The 19,365-nt window shown below is 52.2% G+C and overlaps 2 protein-coding genes across 5 annotated transcripts in view; both read right to left on the minus strand.

The window, feature by feature from the left end:
- Elavl3 (ELAV like RNA binding protein 3) overlaps positions 1–9,052 on the minus strand; it is a 36,708-nt gene extending 27,656 nt beyond the window's left edge. For 2 of the 3 annotated variants that reach the window (XM_021206143.2, XM_021206144.2), the window contains exon 1: positions 8,632–9,040. In XM_021206143.2, the coding sequence (XP_021061802.1) occupies positions 8,632–8,640 (9 nt within the window). In that variant the 5' untranslated portion in view covers positions 8,641–9,040. Of the gene's footprint in view, positions 1–8,631 lie in introns of all 3 variants that reach the window. The other variant, XM_021206142.2, reaches the window with a different exon arrangement.
- A 3,137-nt stretch (positions 9,053–12,189) lies between these two features.
- Positions 12,190–19,365, minus strand: part of Znf653 (zinc finger protein 653) — a 19,189-nt gene continuing 12,013 nt past the window's right edge. The window contains exons 4-9 of one of the 2 annotated variants that reach the window (XM_021206344.1): positions 14,589–15,200; positions 14,293–14,488; positions 14,078–14,189; positions 13,186–13,300; positions 12,770–12,869; positions 12,190–12,667 (exon numbers count right to left, since the gene is read on the minus strand). In XM_021206344.1, the coding sequence (XP_021062003.1) occupies positions 12,490–12,667; positions 12,770–12,869; positions 13,186–13,300; positions 14,078–14,189; positions 14,293–14,488; positions 14,589–15,200 (1,313 nt within the window). In that variant the 3' untranslated portion in view covers positions 12,190–12,489. The remainder of the gene's footprint in view (positions 12,668–12,769; positions 12,870–13,185; positions 13,301–14,077; positions 14,190–14,292; positions 14,489–14,588; positions 15,201–19,365) is intronic. The other variant, XM_021206345.1, reaches the window with a different exon arrangement.

Consider the following 19,365-nt stretch of genomic DNA (forward strand, 5'->3'; position numbering starts at 1 on the left):
GAGTGCTGGGATTAAAGGCGTGCGCCACCACGCCTGGCTTCATGTCTAGTTCTAAACATTTATTTTATTAAAGTTTGGAGTGAGGATGTTGGCAAACATGTTTAATCCCAGCATTCAGGAGCAGAGGCACATGGATCTTTGGGAGTTCCAGGCCAGCCTGGTCTATACATGGAGTTCCAAAGCAGACAGGGTCAATAGTAATGCCCTACCTCAAATATTCTTCTAACCACATTTTATTTATTTATTTTTAATTTTTACTATTTTATCTACTCATTTGTAATAGGAATATTTGTGTGGGTGCATGCACACCCTAACTTATGTGATGGTCATAAGACAACTTGGAATTGGCTCTCTCCTTCTACCACGTGGGTCCTGAGGATTGAACTCGGGTCAGCCAGCAGGTTTGGCAGCAAGCACTTGTTGAGCACCTCTCTGACCTGGTCATGCACATTGCTTAATGTACTTTGGTGATTTTTATCTGTTTACTGGGATCTGGGAATTGAACCCAGAGCCTCACACTACCAGGAAAGAGTGAGCCCCGCCCCTTCCACTCAGCCCCGCCCCTTCCACTCAGCACTTCTTAAGCTTATATTCACTATATAACTCAGCTTGGTACTCAGGCTTGACACTGGAACATGATGTTGCCCTCTATAAAGTTCACACTGTAAAACCACACAATCATTTACAAAATGTGCCCCTTAAAATCTCATCTTTATTTGGAGGCAGGACCTCAAAGTGAAGATTGAGTTGCCCTTGATCACAGAGATTCACCTGCCTTGGCCTTCAGAATCCTGGGATTAATTGTGTGTGCCCGAATGTCAGGCAGAATCTGTTTTTAGCAGGGTAATGGTTTTGTGCTAGGCCCACTTCGTAGCTTCTATGGCTACCCCACCGGGAAATAGGTAGCTTCTATGGCTACCCCACCGGGAAATAGGCGCTAATTCTGTTAAGACAGGTGAGAAATCAGGCTCAGAGACAGCAAGGAACTTGCTGAGTCACACAGCATCAGCTGGCACTAGACCTCAAATGCAGGCCTTTCTGCACCGGAGAATAAGTTAGTATTCTCTCTGAGAGATGACAGTCGCTAATGCTGGCTTGTCTTTGACACTCAGTTGATGTCTTTGAACGTGCCCCTTATATTCTCGAGGCTCTGTTGTACCTCATAGCAAAATCAAGACAGCTGGAGAGATGGCTCAGCTGCTCTCCCATAGGACGGACCAGGGTTTGAGTCCCAGCAGTCACATGGTAGCTCATGGCTCATGACCATCTGTAGCTCCAGTCCTGGGGATCGGACACCTTCCGGCCCCCAGGCACTGCACTCAGATGATACAATCACCCTTACACTTAGAAAACAAAACAAAACAACCCAACGCGGTTGGTAGTGACTCTGAAGGGTGGGCTGTGTTACAGGCCTTGGGGACTAGGTCTCGGTTTGGCTGGACAGAGCGCTGGGGTCTCTATTGGTTGTGTGTGCCATGCCCTAAAGTGACCAGCACTGCCTCCAGCTCTTCTGGGCTGTGGTGGATAGAGAGGAGGCTGCAAGACAGTTCAGCAGGCAAAGGTGCTTGCTGCCAAACTTACCAACCTGAGTTCGACCCCCAGCGCCCATAAGATAAGGGAGAACCGACCCCCAGAAGTTGTCCTCCGACCTCCATTCGCTCATACTAATGTACACCCATGCTAAATACATGTAAATAAATAAAAGAAAGAAATGGTGAGCATAATGAGCATAGTAAAAAAAATGCCTTTTATATAGGTAAAAGTAGCTTTAGGAGCCCAGCTACACCAAGGCTGCACTTCATATCCAGAACCCAGGGACATCACTCACTCAGGATAACTCACACACAGTTCTAGAACCCCATGTCGCCTACTGGACAGTAGATCAGCAGAGACCAACAGCAATACTCTGTTCTGCACATCTGGGGAGACACCTCCTTGATCTGCCCTGTGACTGGAGAGTCTCCCCAGGATCCTGACCCTTGAATCAGAGACTTCTGTTAAGAGACTGGACCTGACCTTCAGCTAAGACAGGGCAGACAGATGAGGAGCCTTGGGGAGATAGGCTTAGGACTACAGTTAGGAATTTAGAGTGTGAATCTTAAGTGATGGTCCTCAGCATGTGAAATACAACTTTTGTTATACTAACTGCGTGTATTAACCTGGCTCTCAATAAAGAGAGTATGGGTTTAAAAATCACCAACGCTTGAGTGGAGATGCTTGCCCAGCATGTGAGGCAGTGGGTTTAGGGCCTAGGACTGAAGAGCAGGATAGGGACTTTTGTAATAATATCCTGGTGTGTTGGTTAATGCCTCTAATTCTTGTAGCCTTAGGTGATCTTCAGGAAGACTGCCACTACAGCTCAAGACCAGCGTGGGTTACACTGAACTGTGCATCAAAAACCAGTGGAGGGTGGTGGCTTGTGCCTCTTACCACAGCACTAAGCAGCTGAACACAGGGCGATCAAGACCTGCCTGGACTACAGAAGAGTGTGTTTAAAAATAATAATAAAATAAAATGGGGCTAGAGAGATGGCTTAGTGGTTAAGAGCACTGACTGCTCTTCCAAAGGTCCTGAGTTCAAATCCCAGCAACCCACATGCTCACAAGCATCCGTAATGAGATCTGACACCCTCTTTAGGTGCATCTGAAGACAGCTACAGTGTACTTAGATATAATAATCTTTAAAAAAGTAAAATAAAATAAAATGAGCTGGGTGTGGTGGTGTGTACCTTTAATCTCAGTACCTGATTGGCAGAGGCAGGCAGATCTCTGTGAGTTAGAGGATAGCCTGGTCTACATAGAAAGTTCTAGGCAAACAAAAACAAAAACAGGACCAACAAGATACGTTAGAGCATCGATCCCCACGGGTCCTGTGAAATGGCATCAGGGATTAGGTTGTTCCCAGATGGGCGTGCAAATCTGCAGCGATCCAGTCCCCTGGCGGCATCTATACTTGCTACCCGGAGGCCCACACTCCGTGTGGTCAGGTTACAGAGGAAACTTAGAGATTCCTTTTTATTTGAGGTCAGGGCACCTACACGGAGCCTGAAGACCTGGGTTCTGTTCCTGGGGCCCACATAGAGGAAGATCCAGTACTTCAAGCTCTTCTCTGAATTCTACACACATACTGTGGCAGCTACCAAGGTATGCATGCAAACACTCCCCAACTCCCCTCACAGTCAACAAATAAAAATAGAAATGAAATGTTTGCCCAAGCTATGCATAGTGGCTCATGCACAGTCCTAGCACTTGAGAAGCTGAGGCAGGAGTATGGGAAGTTTGCCTCAAAGCCAGCACGGTAGACACATCAAGGCCCTACCACTCAAAAAAAAAAAAAAAAAAATGCTGGGCACGGTGGTGGCACACAACTTTAACTTCAGAAGCAGGTGAATCTCGGGGAACTTGAGGCCAGCCTGGTCTGCATGCCACATTCCAGGCAAAACTACAAAATGATGCAGCATAAAAATTGTGGCTGAAGGGCTAGAGGGCAGTTAATAGTTCTTGGTTGCTTCCACCAGACAGCTCATAACTGATCTCCAGGTCAGTGTTTTCATTGCCTTTTTCTGGTCTCTGTACTACTACCAGGCACATATGTGTACATAAACATGCATACAGTCAACACATACACACACACACACACACACACACACACACACACACACACACACACTACAAACAAATGCTTGATGGGGCAGTAAGGTGGCTCAGTGGATAAAGGCATTCTTGTAGTCCTAGGACCAGAGATTCACCTTGGCATTGTGGAAAGGTGGATGGAGAAAATAGACCATCATCCTCTGACCTTCACAGGGTTCCTGTAACATGAGCACGCCCGAGCATGTGCACTCATGCACACGTGCACACACACACCATCACATTCACACGAATAAAATAATTTTCTTGAATGCGGTGGGTGAGGGAGTCGAGCATCCTTGCCAACCACGCAGGACTGGCACTAGCTCGCAATGTCCGGATGTGCACCCTCAGATACGCTGCCTAAAGTTTGTGAGACCCTGTCGTCCACACTGCTTAAGCTCAGAGGACAGAGTGCAGCAGCCTTGGGAAGCATTGAGTCCAGTCAGCAGTGTCTGCTATGGGCTCTGTAGATTCCTAAGGTTCTTAGCCTCTGCCTTGCTCAGCTTAGTGTCATGTAGAATGCTCTGCCTCGGTGAGCACAGATCCCAGGACAACTCACAAGGGCTTTCTCTCTGCTATGCCTTGGTCCTGAATCCAGGGGGCCAGGCTTGGTGGCAATTGACTTGACTTGCCTTGCGGAGCCTTCTGTCTCCTGGTCCCTGACCTTGAATGTCCAAGCCTCCAATCTCCATCCTCCAGAGGCTGGGGTTTACAGGCATGCCTAGTTTGCGTGAGCTGAGCTGGGAGTCCATTCCAGGCTTTGTGGTATGCCAAGAAGCAGTCTCCCAGCCGAACTCCAGATCCTGCCCTTGTGGTGGCTCCTGAGTTCTTGGTTTAAAATGTCTGGACCTGGGGGGTGGCGGTAGGAGTGGGGGCAGCGCTTGGGATGTAAACAAATAAATGAGTAACGTTTAAAAAGGGTCTTCTGGGGCTGGTGAGATGGCTCAGCAGGTAAGAGCACCCGACTGCTCATCCAGAGGTGCAGAGTTCAAATCCACATGGTGGCTCACAACCATCTGTAATGAGATCAGATACCCCCTTCTTGTGTGTCTGAAGACAGCTACGGTGTACTTACATATAATAAATAAATCAAAAAAAAAAAAAAAAAGGGTCTTCTGTCAACCTCCCCTGTAACTATAGAGACAGTTGTGTGCCATTGGGCCCAGCTGCCTTTCTGTCTCCTAGAGAAAGGTTGACACAGGCTGGGTGTAGTTCAGTGGTGGGAGCTCTTGTCTCATATGTGCAAAGCCCTGGGCATCCTGGGATAATAGGGTGAAGGAACAGGAATCAGAGAGAGTCAACCCTGACCTCCAAGTCAACTGGAAGCGGCTGCCCTACTGTGATCCTCTCAGAGACTACAAAGCCACCTCTAGTCTCTAAAGGAACATGTTCCACATTGATTAAATCCCAGGCTTATTAGTAATGTCTGCCACGGGCATAGCTGTCAGACAGTGAACCCCTCAAGGTCCGCAGTCAGGTTCCCTGATAATAATACTATATCAATAGCTTAGCTGTGTTCCGAGAGCCTGCTCTCCTGTTCTTGCTAGTCTGATCGACTGTTTTGTCTTTTAGTACCAGGAATTGAATTTGGGGCTCACTCATACTAGACAGGCACTCTACCTCCGAGCCCTCTACCCAGTTTTTTTTTTTTTTTTTTTCATAAGAAAATTCTAGAAATTCTCCCAACACAGAACATTATGAGTGTCTTTTCTCCACCGAACACAGGGATTGCACCGGGTGAAAAGCCAGAGCAGACACTCAAACCCAGGGCTCATCAGATAAAGTAGCTTGCCACCAAGAACTTGAGTTTGACACCTGGAATCCACACAAGAGAAAACCTGCAAGTTGTCCTCTGATCTTCACACAGAAATAAACTAATTTAAAAGTGTAATAAAAGTTAAAAATAAAACCCAGGATCAAAGAACGAAAGGCCAACAACAGTAACAACAGCCACAACAGCATAACTCTGTGGCAGAGCAGAAAGCCTGGGTTTGAGCCCCAGCAGTACAAAACCAAAACCAAACGAAAACCACCACAAAACAAAACAAAACTGGCAAGCCAAGACTGGAAGGGTAGCCCTTGCCTGTAATCCCCAGAACCTGATGCAGAACGGTGTCTGTCTTCCAAACAAAACTGAATCAAGAGATAAGCAAATGTCCCAGAGAGCAATGCAGCGCTGTGTGCCTGCTGTGAGCTGGGCCCCCGAGCTTTGCTGTCTGTGGGGACGAGACTGGGAGCTGAACATGAGACACTGTGCACGCCGGGCACTCTTTGTCTTCACTGTCAGAAGTGAAGCCCTACTGTGTGTCAGGCACTGAGCATATGGAGTTTGGATTTTTGTTTTATTTCTAGACAGGGTCTCGTTATGTAGCCCTGGCTGTCCTGAAACTCACTCTGTAGACCAGGCTGGCCTTGAAGTAGTAGACATCCACCGGCCTCTGCCTCCCAAGTGCTGGGATCAAAGGCAATGTGCCACCACGCCCAGCTCCATGTTTTTAGACTTCCAGTGCTATAGAGAAAAGTGTAGAGAGCATTTGTTCCATTTCTTAGTGAGGAATTTCATGTTTGCTCTGGAGTCTACACAGGCCTGTGCGTGTATGCCTGTGTGTGCTCCTGCACCTGTGTGGAGATGTAAGGACAACTTTGGGTGTTGGTTCTTTCCTTCCATCTGTGTGTTCCAAGGATGAAACTCAGGTTGGCCCAGTTGGTTGTAAGCACTTGCTGAGCCATATTGCCAGCCTTGAGTCAGCATGACACACGACCCCCAGTGTCTATGGAGTTGCCTGCCCACAGTTTACCTGGCAGTCATCCTGCCCACAGCTTTAAGGACACTGGGGATACCAGGCTGTGTTAGTTCCGAGGGGTTCGCTGCCCAACCTGCGCCTGTCTCACCACTTCTCTTGCCTTGCCTTGCCGTGTGCCAGCTTAGCTGGGCAGGGCTGGGTGTTCATTTCACAGCTGAACCAATTGAGCCTAAGCTGATAATGGGGATCGGATTGGCAGAAGCCACACCCGGCCTGCCCTGGTCCAGGACAGAAAGGAGGGGGGACAGGAGAGGCAAGGCTGACTGATGAGGACCTTCTCCCCTTCCCTCTCCGGCTCCTCCTGTGGGCCTGTTTCCCACTCTAGGTTTAAAGGTCCCCCTCGCTCTTTCTCTTTTCTGCCGGCCCCCCACCCCCAGACTCCCTCTTTGTAACTGCCCTTACCCCCAGTCACACACAGCTGAAGTAGGAATTTGTCAACAACACACCTAAAGCCACTTGCTCCTCAGACCCCCTTGGCCTCCAGCTGGGCCTCTGGCCCCCAGTCACAGTGACAGATGCCTGGATACTGGTGACAATAGGGCTTTGAGTGGCCATCTAAGCACAGCAGTCAGGGCCACCACGTGGTGCAGACGAGCTGAGCCCTTTTCCTTCTACTTCTAATCTACAAGGGGCCCCACTGAATCCGGCATCCCCTCTCTTCCTCCTGGTCTATCCTCAAGACCCTTCTTGAGTGTCCCCACCACCACCAGTGGTAATTCCAGGCCTCCAAGGGTTTCCAGGCCCTGCTGTAACCTCTGACCACACCCTCTCCTCTTTTCAAACAGAACAGATGAGGGAAGTCTTGGAGGTATATTGTAGGGGTTCTGAGAGTCTCCAGGAGGCTACATTCCTGTTCTCAGACCTGGATGAGCACCTTGAGGCCCAGAGATGGTAAGAAAACAGCCTGAGGTCACACAGCAAGCTGAGCCCTTGGGAGGGCATGGGGAGGAGGTAGTCCTTTCTTAAAGCCAGGTGGCCTGGTGCCCGGGCCCAGGAGAGAGGAGACTCAAGATGGACTACTGAGCTTTCCGACCACCACCGTGCACACCACGACTCGAAAAGGAGGCCGGGTACAACACTTGGTGTTCAGAGACACACAGGAAGAGATCTCCGAAGAGCAGAAAAGGTAGGCTGGGCGCGGGGACCAGACAAAGGACGCTCGGCGGCGCGGGGAGCTAGTCGCTCAGGGAGGCGGGGGTGGAGCCAGGGTGCGGTGAGCACTGGCCAGCCCCGCCCCGGGACACGCCCGGGCTGCCGGGTGGAGGTCCCAGGGCTCGCTTGAGGACAGGTCCAGGGGGCCTAGGGGCGGGGCCTGGATGGGCGTGGCACGACAGGGCGTGGCATGTCGGGCGGGGCCGTGAGTTCGGGAGCTGACCAGCTCCGAGGTTGCTGAAAGCAACCGTGCGCCGGCCGGGCGGCCCGATTTGCGGGCGCGTTCAAGGTCACCCTGCGGCCCGGAGCCCTGACCGGGGAGGGCGCGTGCAGCAGGCCCTATGGAGTACTGCTGCAGCCCCGGACGCCCTCACCTGGAGGCAGCGGCCGGGAAACGGGGAGCCCCCTCCCGCACTACCCCCCCGCAGCCCCAAGGCCCCGCGCGAGGCTACGGCCCGGCGGAGAGACAAAGGGACCACGGCGACGGCCGCGAGGCCTCAGGGCGCCCCCTCCTCTTCCCCTCCCCGCTTGCCGCAAGGTCGACGGGGTTCGAGGACGAAGATGCCCGCCTCTCGGGTGCGGCTCGGGCCTAGAGCAGCGCGATCCGACGCCACCCCGCCTCTACATCTCCCCTCCCCCCAAAAAAGCTCTCAGAGAAGGCCGAGTGGCGTTACCCGGACCAACAGTAGGCGATCGTGGCCCTCGTCCTCCTTGGCGGCCTGCGGGTCTGGGCCTGGGATGCTGGAAGCATCCTCCGCCGCCGAGGCCCCTCCCCCACAGTCTTCCAGTGAGGAGCCACAAGGACCACCGGGTGGCCGAGGGCACCCTGTACACAGCCTGGCTCTCCAAAGCCTCTCGGACCAGGCTCCACTCCCCAAAACTCCGGATGCGGCTCTGGCCACTCTCAGGCCCGAGGCGCGGTCCTACCCCCCCACCCAGGCCTAGCTAGGCCTGGTCCTACCCCCCCACCCCCCGCGTTTCCGTGGTGCCAGCCTCCGCCCCTCCCTCCGGTGTTCGTCTCGCGGCGACAAGGGAGTACCTACAGTGACCATTCTTGTGTGCCCGGCGGGCGCGGTCCGTATCGAGGGCGGCTCCGGGAGTCGTGCACTCCTAGGGGGGCGCCTGGTGCTCACGCCGGGGTCCCGCCCGGGCGTCTGCGTCTGCGGCCGCTACAGAGGAGGAGATGGAGGCGGCGGCGCCCTCGAAGGCTGGGAACTGACCCAAGCCTGGGGATGCGCGCTTCGACGGCCAGACCCCGGGCGGCAGGTGGATGGAGGGAGCGGGCGCGCAGTGGAGGGTGTCCGGAGCGCGGCCCCGCGGGGCCTGAAGAAGTCGCTCTTTCTGTGACTGAGATCTCGGCAGCTCTGCCTTCTGCGGCGGGCCCTCTGTCCGGCCTGTCCCGTGCCGGGTGATGGGTCCTCTCCTCTCGCCCGCCCTCCCTCCCTCCCACCGGCCCGCGCTGCGCGCTCTGCGCTCTGGGTCGCACTGCCGCCGCCCCCAGCCCTTTATAGCGGCAGCTGCCTGCGCCGGCGTCGCTCATTGGCTGAGACGGTGGGTCTCCGCCTCCTCCCGGCTCCCGACGGCGCGGCAGGTGGAAGCGACTGCGCGCGGGCCTAGACTCTGCGTGCCTAAAGAGAATAGGATGAGGCCTCAGATCTTGGCTCTTTCTTGCCTGCGGACTCTGAGTCCAGTCTTGACACCCCTCTCGAGTATTACTTTAGCTTTACAGACAAATTGGGTTCCCCTCGTCAGTCCAGCACCTAACTCTGAAGGGGTAAAAGACAGCCTTCGGTGACTCAAACACAATCAGGGGTGGGTGGGTGATGTCTGCGAGGGCTGGGAAAGACTCAGACCCCTGCTCCTAGATCCGAGGGGAATAGTTTTTGTCTCCACATGGCCTCTGGTGATATTAGAATACTAGGTGTGGTGAGCCAGGAAGGTCATTGGTAGTTTGAGTCTAGCATGGGCTCCAGCGCACTTTAAGCTGTGTAGCTGTGAAGCAAACTTCAGGCTGTGGTGTGCTGCTTAGGAGACCCTGGTTTTTTTAAAAAGGAAAGAACAAAGAAAAGAAAAACTAAACAAAAACCCAACCCAAACCAACCATCCAACCAACCAAACAAAACAAAAGTAAGGCAAGCGATGTAAGGCCAACTTTAGAAGACAGTCAGGGTGATCGAGAGTTCAAAGCCAGCCTGGGCTACATGAGACCCTTTCTCAAAAACAACACAAAATAGAAGGCTGCAGGAAGCTGGAAAGATAGCTCAGCAAGAAGAGGTTCTTGCCATACAGGTCTGGAAATCTGAGGGCTTTCTGTTTGTTTGTTTGTTTGTTTGTTTGAGATACCGTTCCTCTGTGTAGTACTAACTGTCCCGGAACTTCCTTGATAGGCCAGGGTGGCCTCCAACTCAGGTAACCATCTGCCTCTCCCAAGTGTTGGAATGAAAGATATGTGCCACCATGCTAGGTAGCAACCTGAGTGTGATCCCCTGAACCCATATAAAGGAGGAAGGAGAGAATCAACTCTACACGGTACACACACACACACATACACACACACTCACACGAACGCACACACACACTAATAGTGATAACTTTAAAAAAATGGGCTGAGGATTGGTTTAGTTACAGCACACATGAAACCCCATATCGGATCCCTAGCAACACATAAGCTTCACATGGTGCTGCAAGCCTGGGATCACAACACTGGGGGTGCTGAGGCAAAAGAGTCAGAATCTCAAGGTCAGGGTCAGTTATATAGTGAATTCCAGGCCAGCCTGGGCTACATAGATCTTGTAGCAAAATGAACAAAATCCAAACAAGAACAGCAACAGAAAAAAGAAAGGAAAAGTGGTGGTGAGGAAGTGATTGAGCATTTAGGGTGGTCTTTATCATCCTTGGAAGGACACGCATTATGTTGGTTTTAAGTGTGCCAAGTACTCTAGACTTCAGAATGTGGGCGCTAGCACCTTTCCTACCAGGGGGACATCACATTGCTCCGAAGCAGGTGAAGAGGTTTGTGCTAAAGGTTCCTTATGATCGATCCCCATTAGACTCATACAGCTTAAGAGGCCATAAATAGGTATCCAAACTTGGATAAGCAGGACTTGGGAGTCGTACTGATTAATTGTTTGGCTTTTTGGGCGTGTGATTGGTTGTCCTGTGAAAGCACGCTTTTTATTCTTTTATTTTTTTATTTTTAATTTTTCTTTTTAAAGGAGGTTGGAGTGGCAACACCTCCTTTAATGTTTAGAACATTTGCTGGAGCGGGATGGGGGTTGGGGGCTCACGCAAGGCTTCAGCACCACAGACAGCGATCTGACGGGGTGGGAAAGCGCTGCTGGGAGCAGCCAGAGTCACAAATACCTAGCCTAACCTCATTCTTTTTTTTTTTAATTAACATTTTCTGTGTGCATGCATGTGTGTGCGCGTGCATGCACGCGTGTCATGGTGCATGGGTGTGGGTCAGAGGACAATTTTCAGGATCTTGGTCTCTTCCAAATGTGGCGCCCTGGAATCGAACTCAGCCAATATTGGGGGGGGGGGGAGAGGGAGGTAGACGCCTTCACCCATGAGCTGTCTCAGCGGTCCTATTCTTATTCTTGTACGCCCCTTCAGGATCCGGTTTGTCTAGAGTGCGAATCAGCCTGATTTAACCAATCAGAAATGGCTCTCGAGAGACCCAATTGTAAGAAGCTCTGAGATTGAACCAATGAGAGGGCGTACACTCTGGAGAGGGCGGGCTAATCACAGTGATCCACACAGTAGGGGCGATGGCAAAGCAGGTTCCGGAGTGGCTCCTCCGAGGTTTTTAGGGCAACTTGGCTGCGGAAGCAGGGCCTCGCCCAAACCATAGCTCACCCTTGACCCCGAGTTCCCCTTGGCTGGCAGTCAGTCTGCAGCCAGGTTACTCCTGGTGCAAAGGCCCCACCGTGGTTCCCATGGAAACTGCCTGCTCCCCTTGCCAGAGTAAGACAACTGGCTCTTGGAGAGCTTAGACCAGCCCCGTTAATTCTGCACCAGGCTGATGTACCCCCGAGTCCCAAGTGGGAATTGGGTCTTGTTGCCACTCCCTCGGGGCCAATCTGCGCGTGGCGCCGCAAGGCTCCCAAGGGCACGTGCCAGAGCTCGCGGCTGTGCTCCCCTGGGTCACGTGGCAGCTACTATTCCATCCAAATAGACAAACGGCTCGCGCACCACCTGGTGGTGGCACCTACTTCTCCCCGCACGCAGTGGGTCCAAGGCAATTGTTATCCCACGGTGTCCTGTTCCAGGAACACACTGAGTCCTCCCATACAGGGATGGATTCTCTGTCATTCAAGAGCAAAAGCCACCTCCTCAGGGGAGGTTCCTAACACAACCCATCACTCCACTTTTTGCCTGATGCTTGTCTACATTGGAGTTTCCAAACGTTTGTTCAACAGCTTAGCTCCTCCCACAATTCTCTGGGCCAGGAGCAAACATTCTGCAAGGGATGGGAGGTGTGGGCATCAGGATTCTAGTCCCCATCCCCTACCCATGGGAGCAGAGGCTAACAGAAAACATCCTTGTGTGTTATCCAAAGGCAGCCACCCCCAACCTAGGGGTCAGGAAGAGAGCAGGTTAATTGGTCACAAAGGGATGCCCAGTGCCCACAATTATCCAGGCTTAGGGGAAGGGCAACTCTTTTTTCTCTTTAATCTCATTCTGCGCTCTTGACAGTTCAGCAGTGCAGTCCCATGTGCCAGCTCCATGGGTGGTGAGTAATGGGGCAGGGAGGGGCACCTGCCCAGGGAAGAGTGGGAATGCCTCCTTCCGGCCTGCGGTTGGGGCAGCCCCAGTGGCTGTCTAGGGCTCTGATAGGTCTGGACATAATGTCCAAGAGTACAAATAAATAGAGGCTGAGGTCCACGGGCATGGGCACGTCAGGTAGGTTTGTGGTCCGGGTGGCTTTTGAGCGTGTGGAACTTGACACTGTCCAGCTTCTCGAAGCGCTTCCCGCAGCGATCGCACGTGAAGTTGTACTGCACCTCCGCTGTGTGCTTCTTCATGTGCCAATTGAGCGAAGCGCGCTGCCGGCACTGGTACCCGCAAATCTCGCACCTGCGTAGCAGGAGAGGGGGCCCAAGGGCAGTTGACCGTGGGCTGAGCCTCCCCTGCAACCCGCTCAGGTCACCTCCCTCCCTCCGGAGCGCTGACACTCACTGCAGGGGCGTCTCCCCAGTGTGCGTGCGCCGGTGCACCTCCAGGTGATTCTTCCTCTTGAAAGACTTGCCGCAGGTCTCACAGGTGAACTCGCGGACGCCTGCAGGTGGCAGCGGCCTCAGGACCCTGCCCAGTAGAGGTGGCTACAAGGAGCAAGCTCTCCCCACCCCCACCCGCCAACATCCGCTGGAGTGACAGCAGGTAGGAAGAGGGCTTCTGACACATGGTGTCAACTGCCAAGCTAAAATGAACTTGCATATGACCCGTCTCGGGATTCAGGACAACTGCACATGAAAACCAGTGCCGGGTACAGGTACGAATGTGGGAGTTCACGGTACAGCCCAGGCTTCCTGAATGCTCGGATTTACACATGTGCACTACACCTGGCCTATGGGTTCTAGCTGGCAGGGCCTGACCTGAATGGATGATCATGTGGCGTCGCAGGTGGTTGGATAAATAAAACTTCTTGCCACAGCCAGGGTGAGGGCACACTTTGGTCTTCCCTTTTCGGTGCACAAGGTTGACGTGGTTCTAAGGGTGAGAGGGGCAGGAGTAGGTGTCATGGGACCACGGGGGGGGGGGGCTGTTAAAGTGGGGAGACATGCAGGTAGCCAGGACATAAGCCATAGCTGGCCTAGACCGGGAAGTGGAAGAGGCATCCTAGTGTCCAGCTTGGACAGGAGTACTGGGGTCAAAAAGCAGCTTTTCCAATCCTGGCTCAGTTCCAGTTAACCTCGGTAGGCTCCTGCTGCTAGCCCAGTGCTGGGGAGGAAACCGAGGCTCCAGAGCACAAAGCTGGCTGATGCCTCTCAAGTGCTGGACTGCCCCTGGGAGATTTGAGTCTCTTTTTTCTTTTCTCGCTCTTTCCTCGCTGTCTCTCTCTCACCCATGAGCACAGCCTAGGTGATTAAAACGTTCTCAGCAAGTTCAAAGGCTTCCTGGTGCTGCCTTCTGTGTGAAGAGATGAGGAAACACCACTCTGCCCCCATGGTATATACACTATCCACACTATAGAAGGTGAGCTATGGGGAAAGTTCTAATTATATAAGGATCTGGAGCTCCCATGCATGGCTAGTGCTGGGGCTGGGACAGTCCAAGGTCAAGGGCGTGACCTGGGAGAGAGATGCTGGTCAGACCAGGCTGGCTATACCTGTGTCTGCAAACATGGGTTCGAGGAAGTCAGAAGTCAAGCAAGGCCAGCTCACGGAGGTAGGGCCTACACCACTGATACCTGGTAGAGCCCTCTATTGCAGCCACATGGCCTGGCCAGCTGGGCCCAACAATGGGCCTGCCTGGGGGTGGCCTCACCTGGAAGCTGCTGAGAGCCACATACACCTGGCTGCAGCCCTCGTATGGACAGTGGAACATCTCCAGCAGGCCATCAGCATCCATCACCCGGGACCGCTTGCTCCGCCGTCTCCTGGAGAGAAGGGGCCTGTGGCATCAGGGTGCCAGTCCCCAGTGGGCTATAACCTGCAGCTGCCCCTTGCCCTTGGTCCCAACCCATCTACCCTAGCACCCACTTCTCGGGCTCCTTGGGAATCTCGTAGATGATGGCTGACATTTCACTGCTGTCCAATTCCTCTCCATCCACTTCTGCCTCTGTATTCTCAGGCACCGTGGCTGCCAGTTCTGCCAGCTCAGGGGCCACTGAATCCTCTTTCTCCTCCTTGAGCATATACAGGTCCTCCTTCTCTACGGGGTGACACGGGGCGGTGTCTGTGGGGATAAGGCTGTCAAGGAGCTCACTTCGAGGGCTACTCCTTCCCCTCTGCCACCCTTCCCACCCCCTGCCAGAGGCCACGGTGGCACCCCAGACCTTTCTTGGTCTCAGTGCTGGCTATGGAGGTGGTGTCCATGGTGCTGTACTGGGTGCCCTCGGGCTCCGTCTGTGTGTAGGCTGCCACACCCTCCATCATGGCACAGGGCACCTCCTCACCCAGGCTGCTGCTGGGAGTGCCGCCGCCAGCAGCTACATTGAGGCGGATGCCCTCGGCTGTGAGGGCGTCATAGCCAGGACCAGCAATGATGATCACCTGGGAGCCAGGCACCATGCCTGACACTGGGCAGCTGGCCACCACCTCACCCAGTGCCTCCTGGGGCATGTTCTCAAAGAGGGTGCCGGGGCCTGTGCCCACTTGCATGGGAACTGGCACACACACCACCGTCTCCAGGGCCTCAGGCCCACTGCCTGCAGGGTTTTGGCACAGAGGGGTGCCCTGCTCAGCCAGGCTCTCCACGTGGTGGACGTCAAAGGGGATGTGAACTCCTTCCTGAGTGATAAGCCCACTGCTGCCCGTGGGGCTGGTGGGAGTGAGAGCCGCAGCAGCAGCGGAGGCTTTGGCTGGCTGGGTCTCAGGAGGCTCCTCTGAGTCAGAGCTGGAGCTCGAGCTGGACGAGTCAGAGCTGCCTGCCACCAGGCCATTGCTCACTGCAGGGAGAAGAAAGGAGACAGTTACTAGCTGGGGAGGTGGCTTGGCTTAACGTGCTTGTTTTATAAATAGAAGGACTTGAGGTCCACCCCTAGAGCCCATGTTAAAATACCATGCATGGGGACTGGAAAGACTGCTCACCGGGGATGACCAGGGTTCAGGTCCCAGCACTCATACGGTGGCTCAATCTAGTCTGTAACTCCAGTTGAAGGGGATCTGACACCCTTTTCTAGCCTCTATGAGTACTGCACACATGTGATATACTTACATACAAACAGACTAAACACTCATAAAATAAAAACAAATCTTTAAATTTCTGTGTATCAACCAGTGAGATGGCTAAAGGCATTTGCCATGCAAGTCTTGCTACTAGAGTTTGGTTCCTGGAACCCAGATGTGGTGATCTGAGTGGTAAATGTCCTCATAGGCTGAGGCACTTGAGCACTTGGTCCCCAGCTGGTGTCACTGTTTGGAGAAGTTTAAGTTGTACAGCCTTGCTGCAGGAAGTATGTCAGTGGGGGCAGAATTTGAGGTTACACGGCCTCCTTGGCTTTCAATCTGCTCTCTGCTTATGTTTGCATTTGTAGATGAAAGCTCTTCGCTTCATGCCTGGCTGCCATGGCTGCTGCGTGTGCCCATGCTTTCCCACCAGGTGGACTCCTAACGTCTCTGCAACTGTCAGTCAGAATCAACTCTTTCCTCCAAAGTCTCTTTGGTCATGATCTCAGTAACAGAAAAGTAACTAATTGGCCAGGCAGTGGTCTTTAATCCCTGCACTCAGGAGGCAGAGCAAGATGGATCTCTCTGAGTTCGAGGCCAGCCTGGTCTATAGAGTGAGTTCCAGAGACAGTCGGGGCTACACAGAGAAATCTTGTCTCGAAAAAACCAAAAGGAAAAAAGAAAAAGTAACACAGCTCGTATGTGGAGAGCAGAATCAACTCCACAAAGTTGCCCTTTGACCTCTGTGTGTGCTCTATGGCATACATGCCCCTTAGTGCCCCGCCCCAGCCATACACATGCTAGATATACACTACACACATACTAATAACATGTAAACAATTTAGAAATGTCAGGTCATGCTTAGTGGTACACATGTATGACTACCCACCAAGGCCAGGGAGGAGCCTGTCTCAAAGGAGGTACATGACATTTATGAGGATGACATTCTAGATTATCCACCGGCCTCCACCCCCACTCATGCGAAAACATGGGGAGTGGTGGAGCTGGAAACTATGTGTCACCAGAAAGTACTGTGACTTTCAGGGCCAAAGCCAGTGGTCCCTTTGAGGTTCCTGTACCACCTGATTTGGCTGGCTACACTCCATCACGCAGTCTCTCTCTAGGCCCCCACACTGCTCATTCCTGGCCTCTCTGGCTTGTTTTCTTACAAGACAGGATCTCACTATGTATCCCTTGCTGCCCTGAAATTCATGTGTACACCAGGGTGGCCTCAAACTCAGAGATTCACCTGCCTCTGCTTCCCAAGTGCTGGGGTCCAAAGCCCTCCCCACAAGCTGAGCATCAGCCCCTCTGACTCTCCTTAGGTTCACAGACGTCACATACTGCCATTTCAGTTAGTCCTATAGGACTCAGAAAAATATCTGCCTGGAATGAGCCTCTAACCCAGTAAACCAAGGGCTGCAGAAGGCTCTTTCCACTCCTGACGCCTGTGGCTATCTGTATCTGTCTGTTAGGTCCCAGTTGGAATGTCATGATTTGTTGGGGTAATTCATGGAACTCTAGAAAAGTCCCCCTTCAGTCTGCTCCTGCTCATAGCTTAGTTATGAAGGTATAACTTATCAATGGCCAGAAGAGAGCAACAGTGGAGTCCCAAGCCTAGTTCTTGACAACAGACTCCAGCTCCGGCCCCTCTCTTGAGTGCCTCAGTCTCAGCACCACCAAGAGCCACGGCCAGAGCTGCCTGCTCACTGACCAAGAGCCACGGCCAGAGCTGCCTGCTCACTGACCAAGAGCCCAGTTTGCACAGACCAGAGGTAGACATCTCTAGTCCTTAATCCTTCTCCCTTATTATTTTTATTTCTCAAATGTATTTATTTGCAGGAGGGCGGCACTATGGTGTGCATATGTAGAGGTCAGAGGAAAACTTGAAGAATTTGGCTCTTTCCTGCCATCACGTAGGCCCTGATGACAAAACTCAGGTCATCTGACTTGGCGACAAGCACCTTTATGCACTGAGATCCTCCACCGTGGGAAGGAGCTGGGGACCCAGACTCATGTCTTCATGCTTGTATGGCAAACACTTTATTGACTGGGCCATCTCCCCAGCCTCAGAACAGCTCTCATGACCAGATGCTTGGCCCTCCCTGATGAGTGGGTGTCAGGCTTACATCTTCCCTAGATACTGGGTTTGGTCTTTTAGGTGATCTGCCCCCATCCAGCAGCTATGTAGATGTCTGACCCAGAATCCGCTAACTAGCATAGATGCAGGGTATTCCAGAGAGCTCCTTGTTAAAGTGGCTCGACATGAAGCACAAGTGCACTGCCACTGGGATGCAGAGGGGGCCCAGCTTAGGGCTACTGAGTGCTTCTGCTCCTCCAGAGGTCCCATGTCCATTCCCAGGGAGCTCACAGCAGCAACTAACTCCAGCTCCAGAAGATCTGATGTCCTAGGATGGCCTCTTCTGTACTGCCCATCTTTCTCTCCTCTTCCTCTCTCTCACACATACACCTGTGCACACACATATACACAAACACACATGCATGCAGAGAAGTCAAACATACACAAAGAAGGCGAATGCATACACGTACTCACAAACACACAAATACACATGTGCATGCACATACATAGAAACATGAAAATGCATGTACACACAACACAAATATACACACATACATACAAACAGATAGAGTAAAAATAAATCAAGAAACTACTCATTGTGTGACTAATTTACAAAAAAAAACAAACATCCACACTCATGAAATTCTAAGGATTTTAGAAGTTTGTTCAGAGGGGATTGGTTCTTGAATTCCAAGCTGACATCCAAAATCTTTGATCAATTTTGGGGTGAAGAGATGACTCAGTGGTTGAGAGCACTGGCTGTTCTTGCAGAGGACCAGAGTGTGGTTCCCAGCACCCACATGGCAGCTCATAATTGGCTATAACTCCAGTTCTAGGGGATCAGAGCCATTCTTTTGGCCTTTACAGGATACATGTATGGTGCACATATGTATGCAGGCAAACACACACACACACACACACACACACACACACAGACACAGGCGCACACACACACACAGGCGCACACACACATACACTTAGACAAGGTTTTTCAAGATAGCCCCAGCTGTTCTGAAGTCTCCATAGAGTAGTCGAACTTGCAGAGATCCACCTCTATCTGCCTGCCAAGTGCAGGGATCAAAGGTGCGCATCACCATGCCCAACCTATGTAATTTTTGCAAATGTAGCATTTGCAGGGCTGTGGCTGCAGCTCTGGTGGTGGAGTTCTTGCCTAGCACACATGAGGCTCTGGGTTCCAACTCCAGTACTGCATAAACTGGAGTGGTGCTGTACCTCCTGCACTGGGGTAGTGAGACTGGAGGACCAGGAGTTCACGATTATTCTTGGCTATATAATCAGTTCAAGGCCAGCCTGGAATACATGAGAACCTGTCTCAAAAACTAAGCAAGGAAGCTTGTCATGGTGGTACATGGGAGGAGAGGCAGGCAGATCTCTGTGAGTTTGAGGCCAGCTGGTGTATGGAGTGAGTTCCGGGACAGTCAGGGCTACACTGAGAGATGTGTCTCAGAGGAAGGATCTGAGTTTGATTCCCAGAACCCCAGAGTGGAATGTCAATCACCAACGCCCATTAAGTTGTCCTCTGATGTACTGACATCCACAATAGTGCTGCTATGCCACCCACACTCCCCCAACAAATAAATGTAATAAAAATTAAATAAGTTGTAAGCCTTCATAGAACTTGTATACACTCCCCCATTTGCCTTAAATCAATTATAATGCCTGATGCAATATAAATTACTCTTTCAATACTGTATTTTTTTTGTTGTTTGTTTTTTGTATTTTGTTTTTCAAGACAGGATTTCTCTGTGTAGCCCTGGCTGTCCTGGAACTCACTCTGTAGACCAGGCTGGCCTCGAACTCAGAAATCCGCCAGATATGTCTATATGTCTCTTTCATAGATGACG

Source organism: Mus pahari, chromosome 10 (genome assembly GCF_900095145.1).
Source record: "Mus pahari chromosome 10, PAHARI_EIJ_v1.1, whole genome shotgun sequence".
Lineage (NCBI taxonomy): Eukaryota > Metazoa > Chordata > Mammalia > Rodentia > Muridae > Mus > Mus pahari.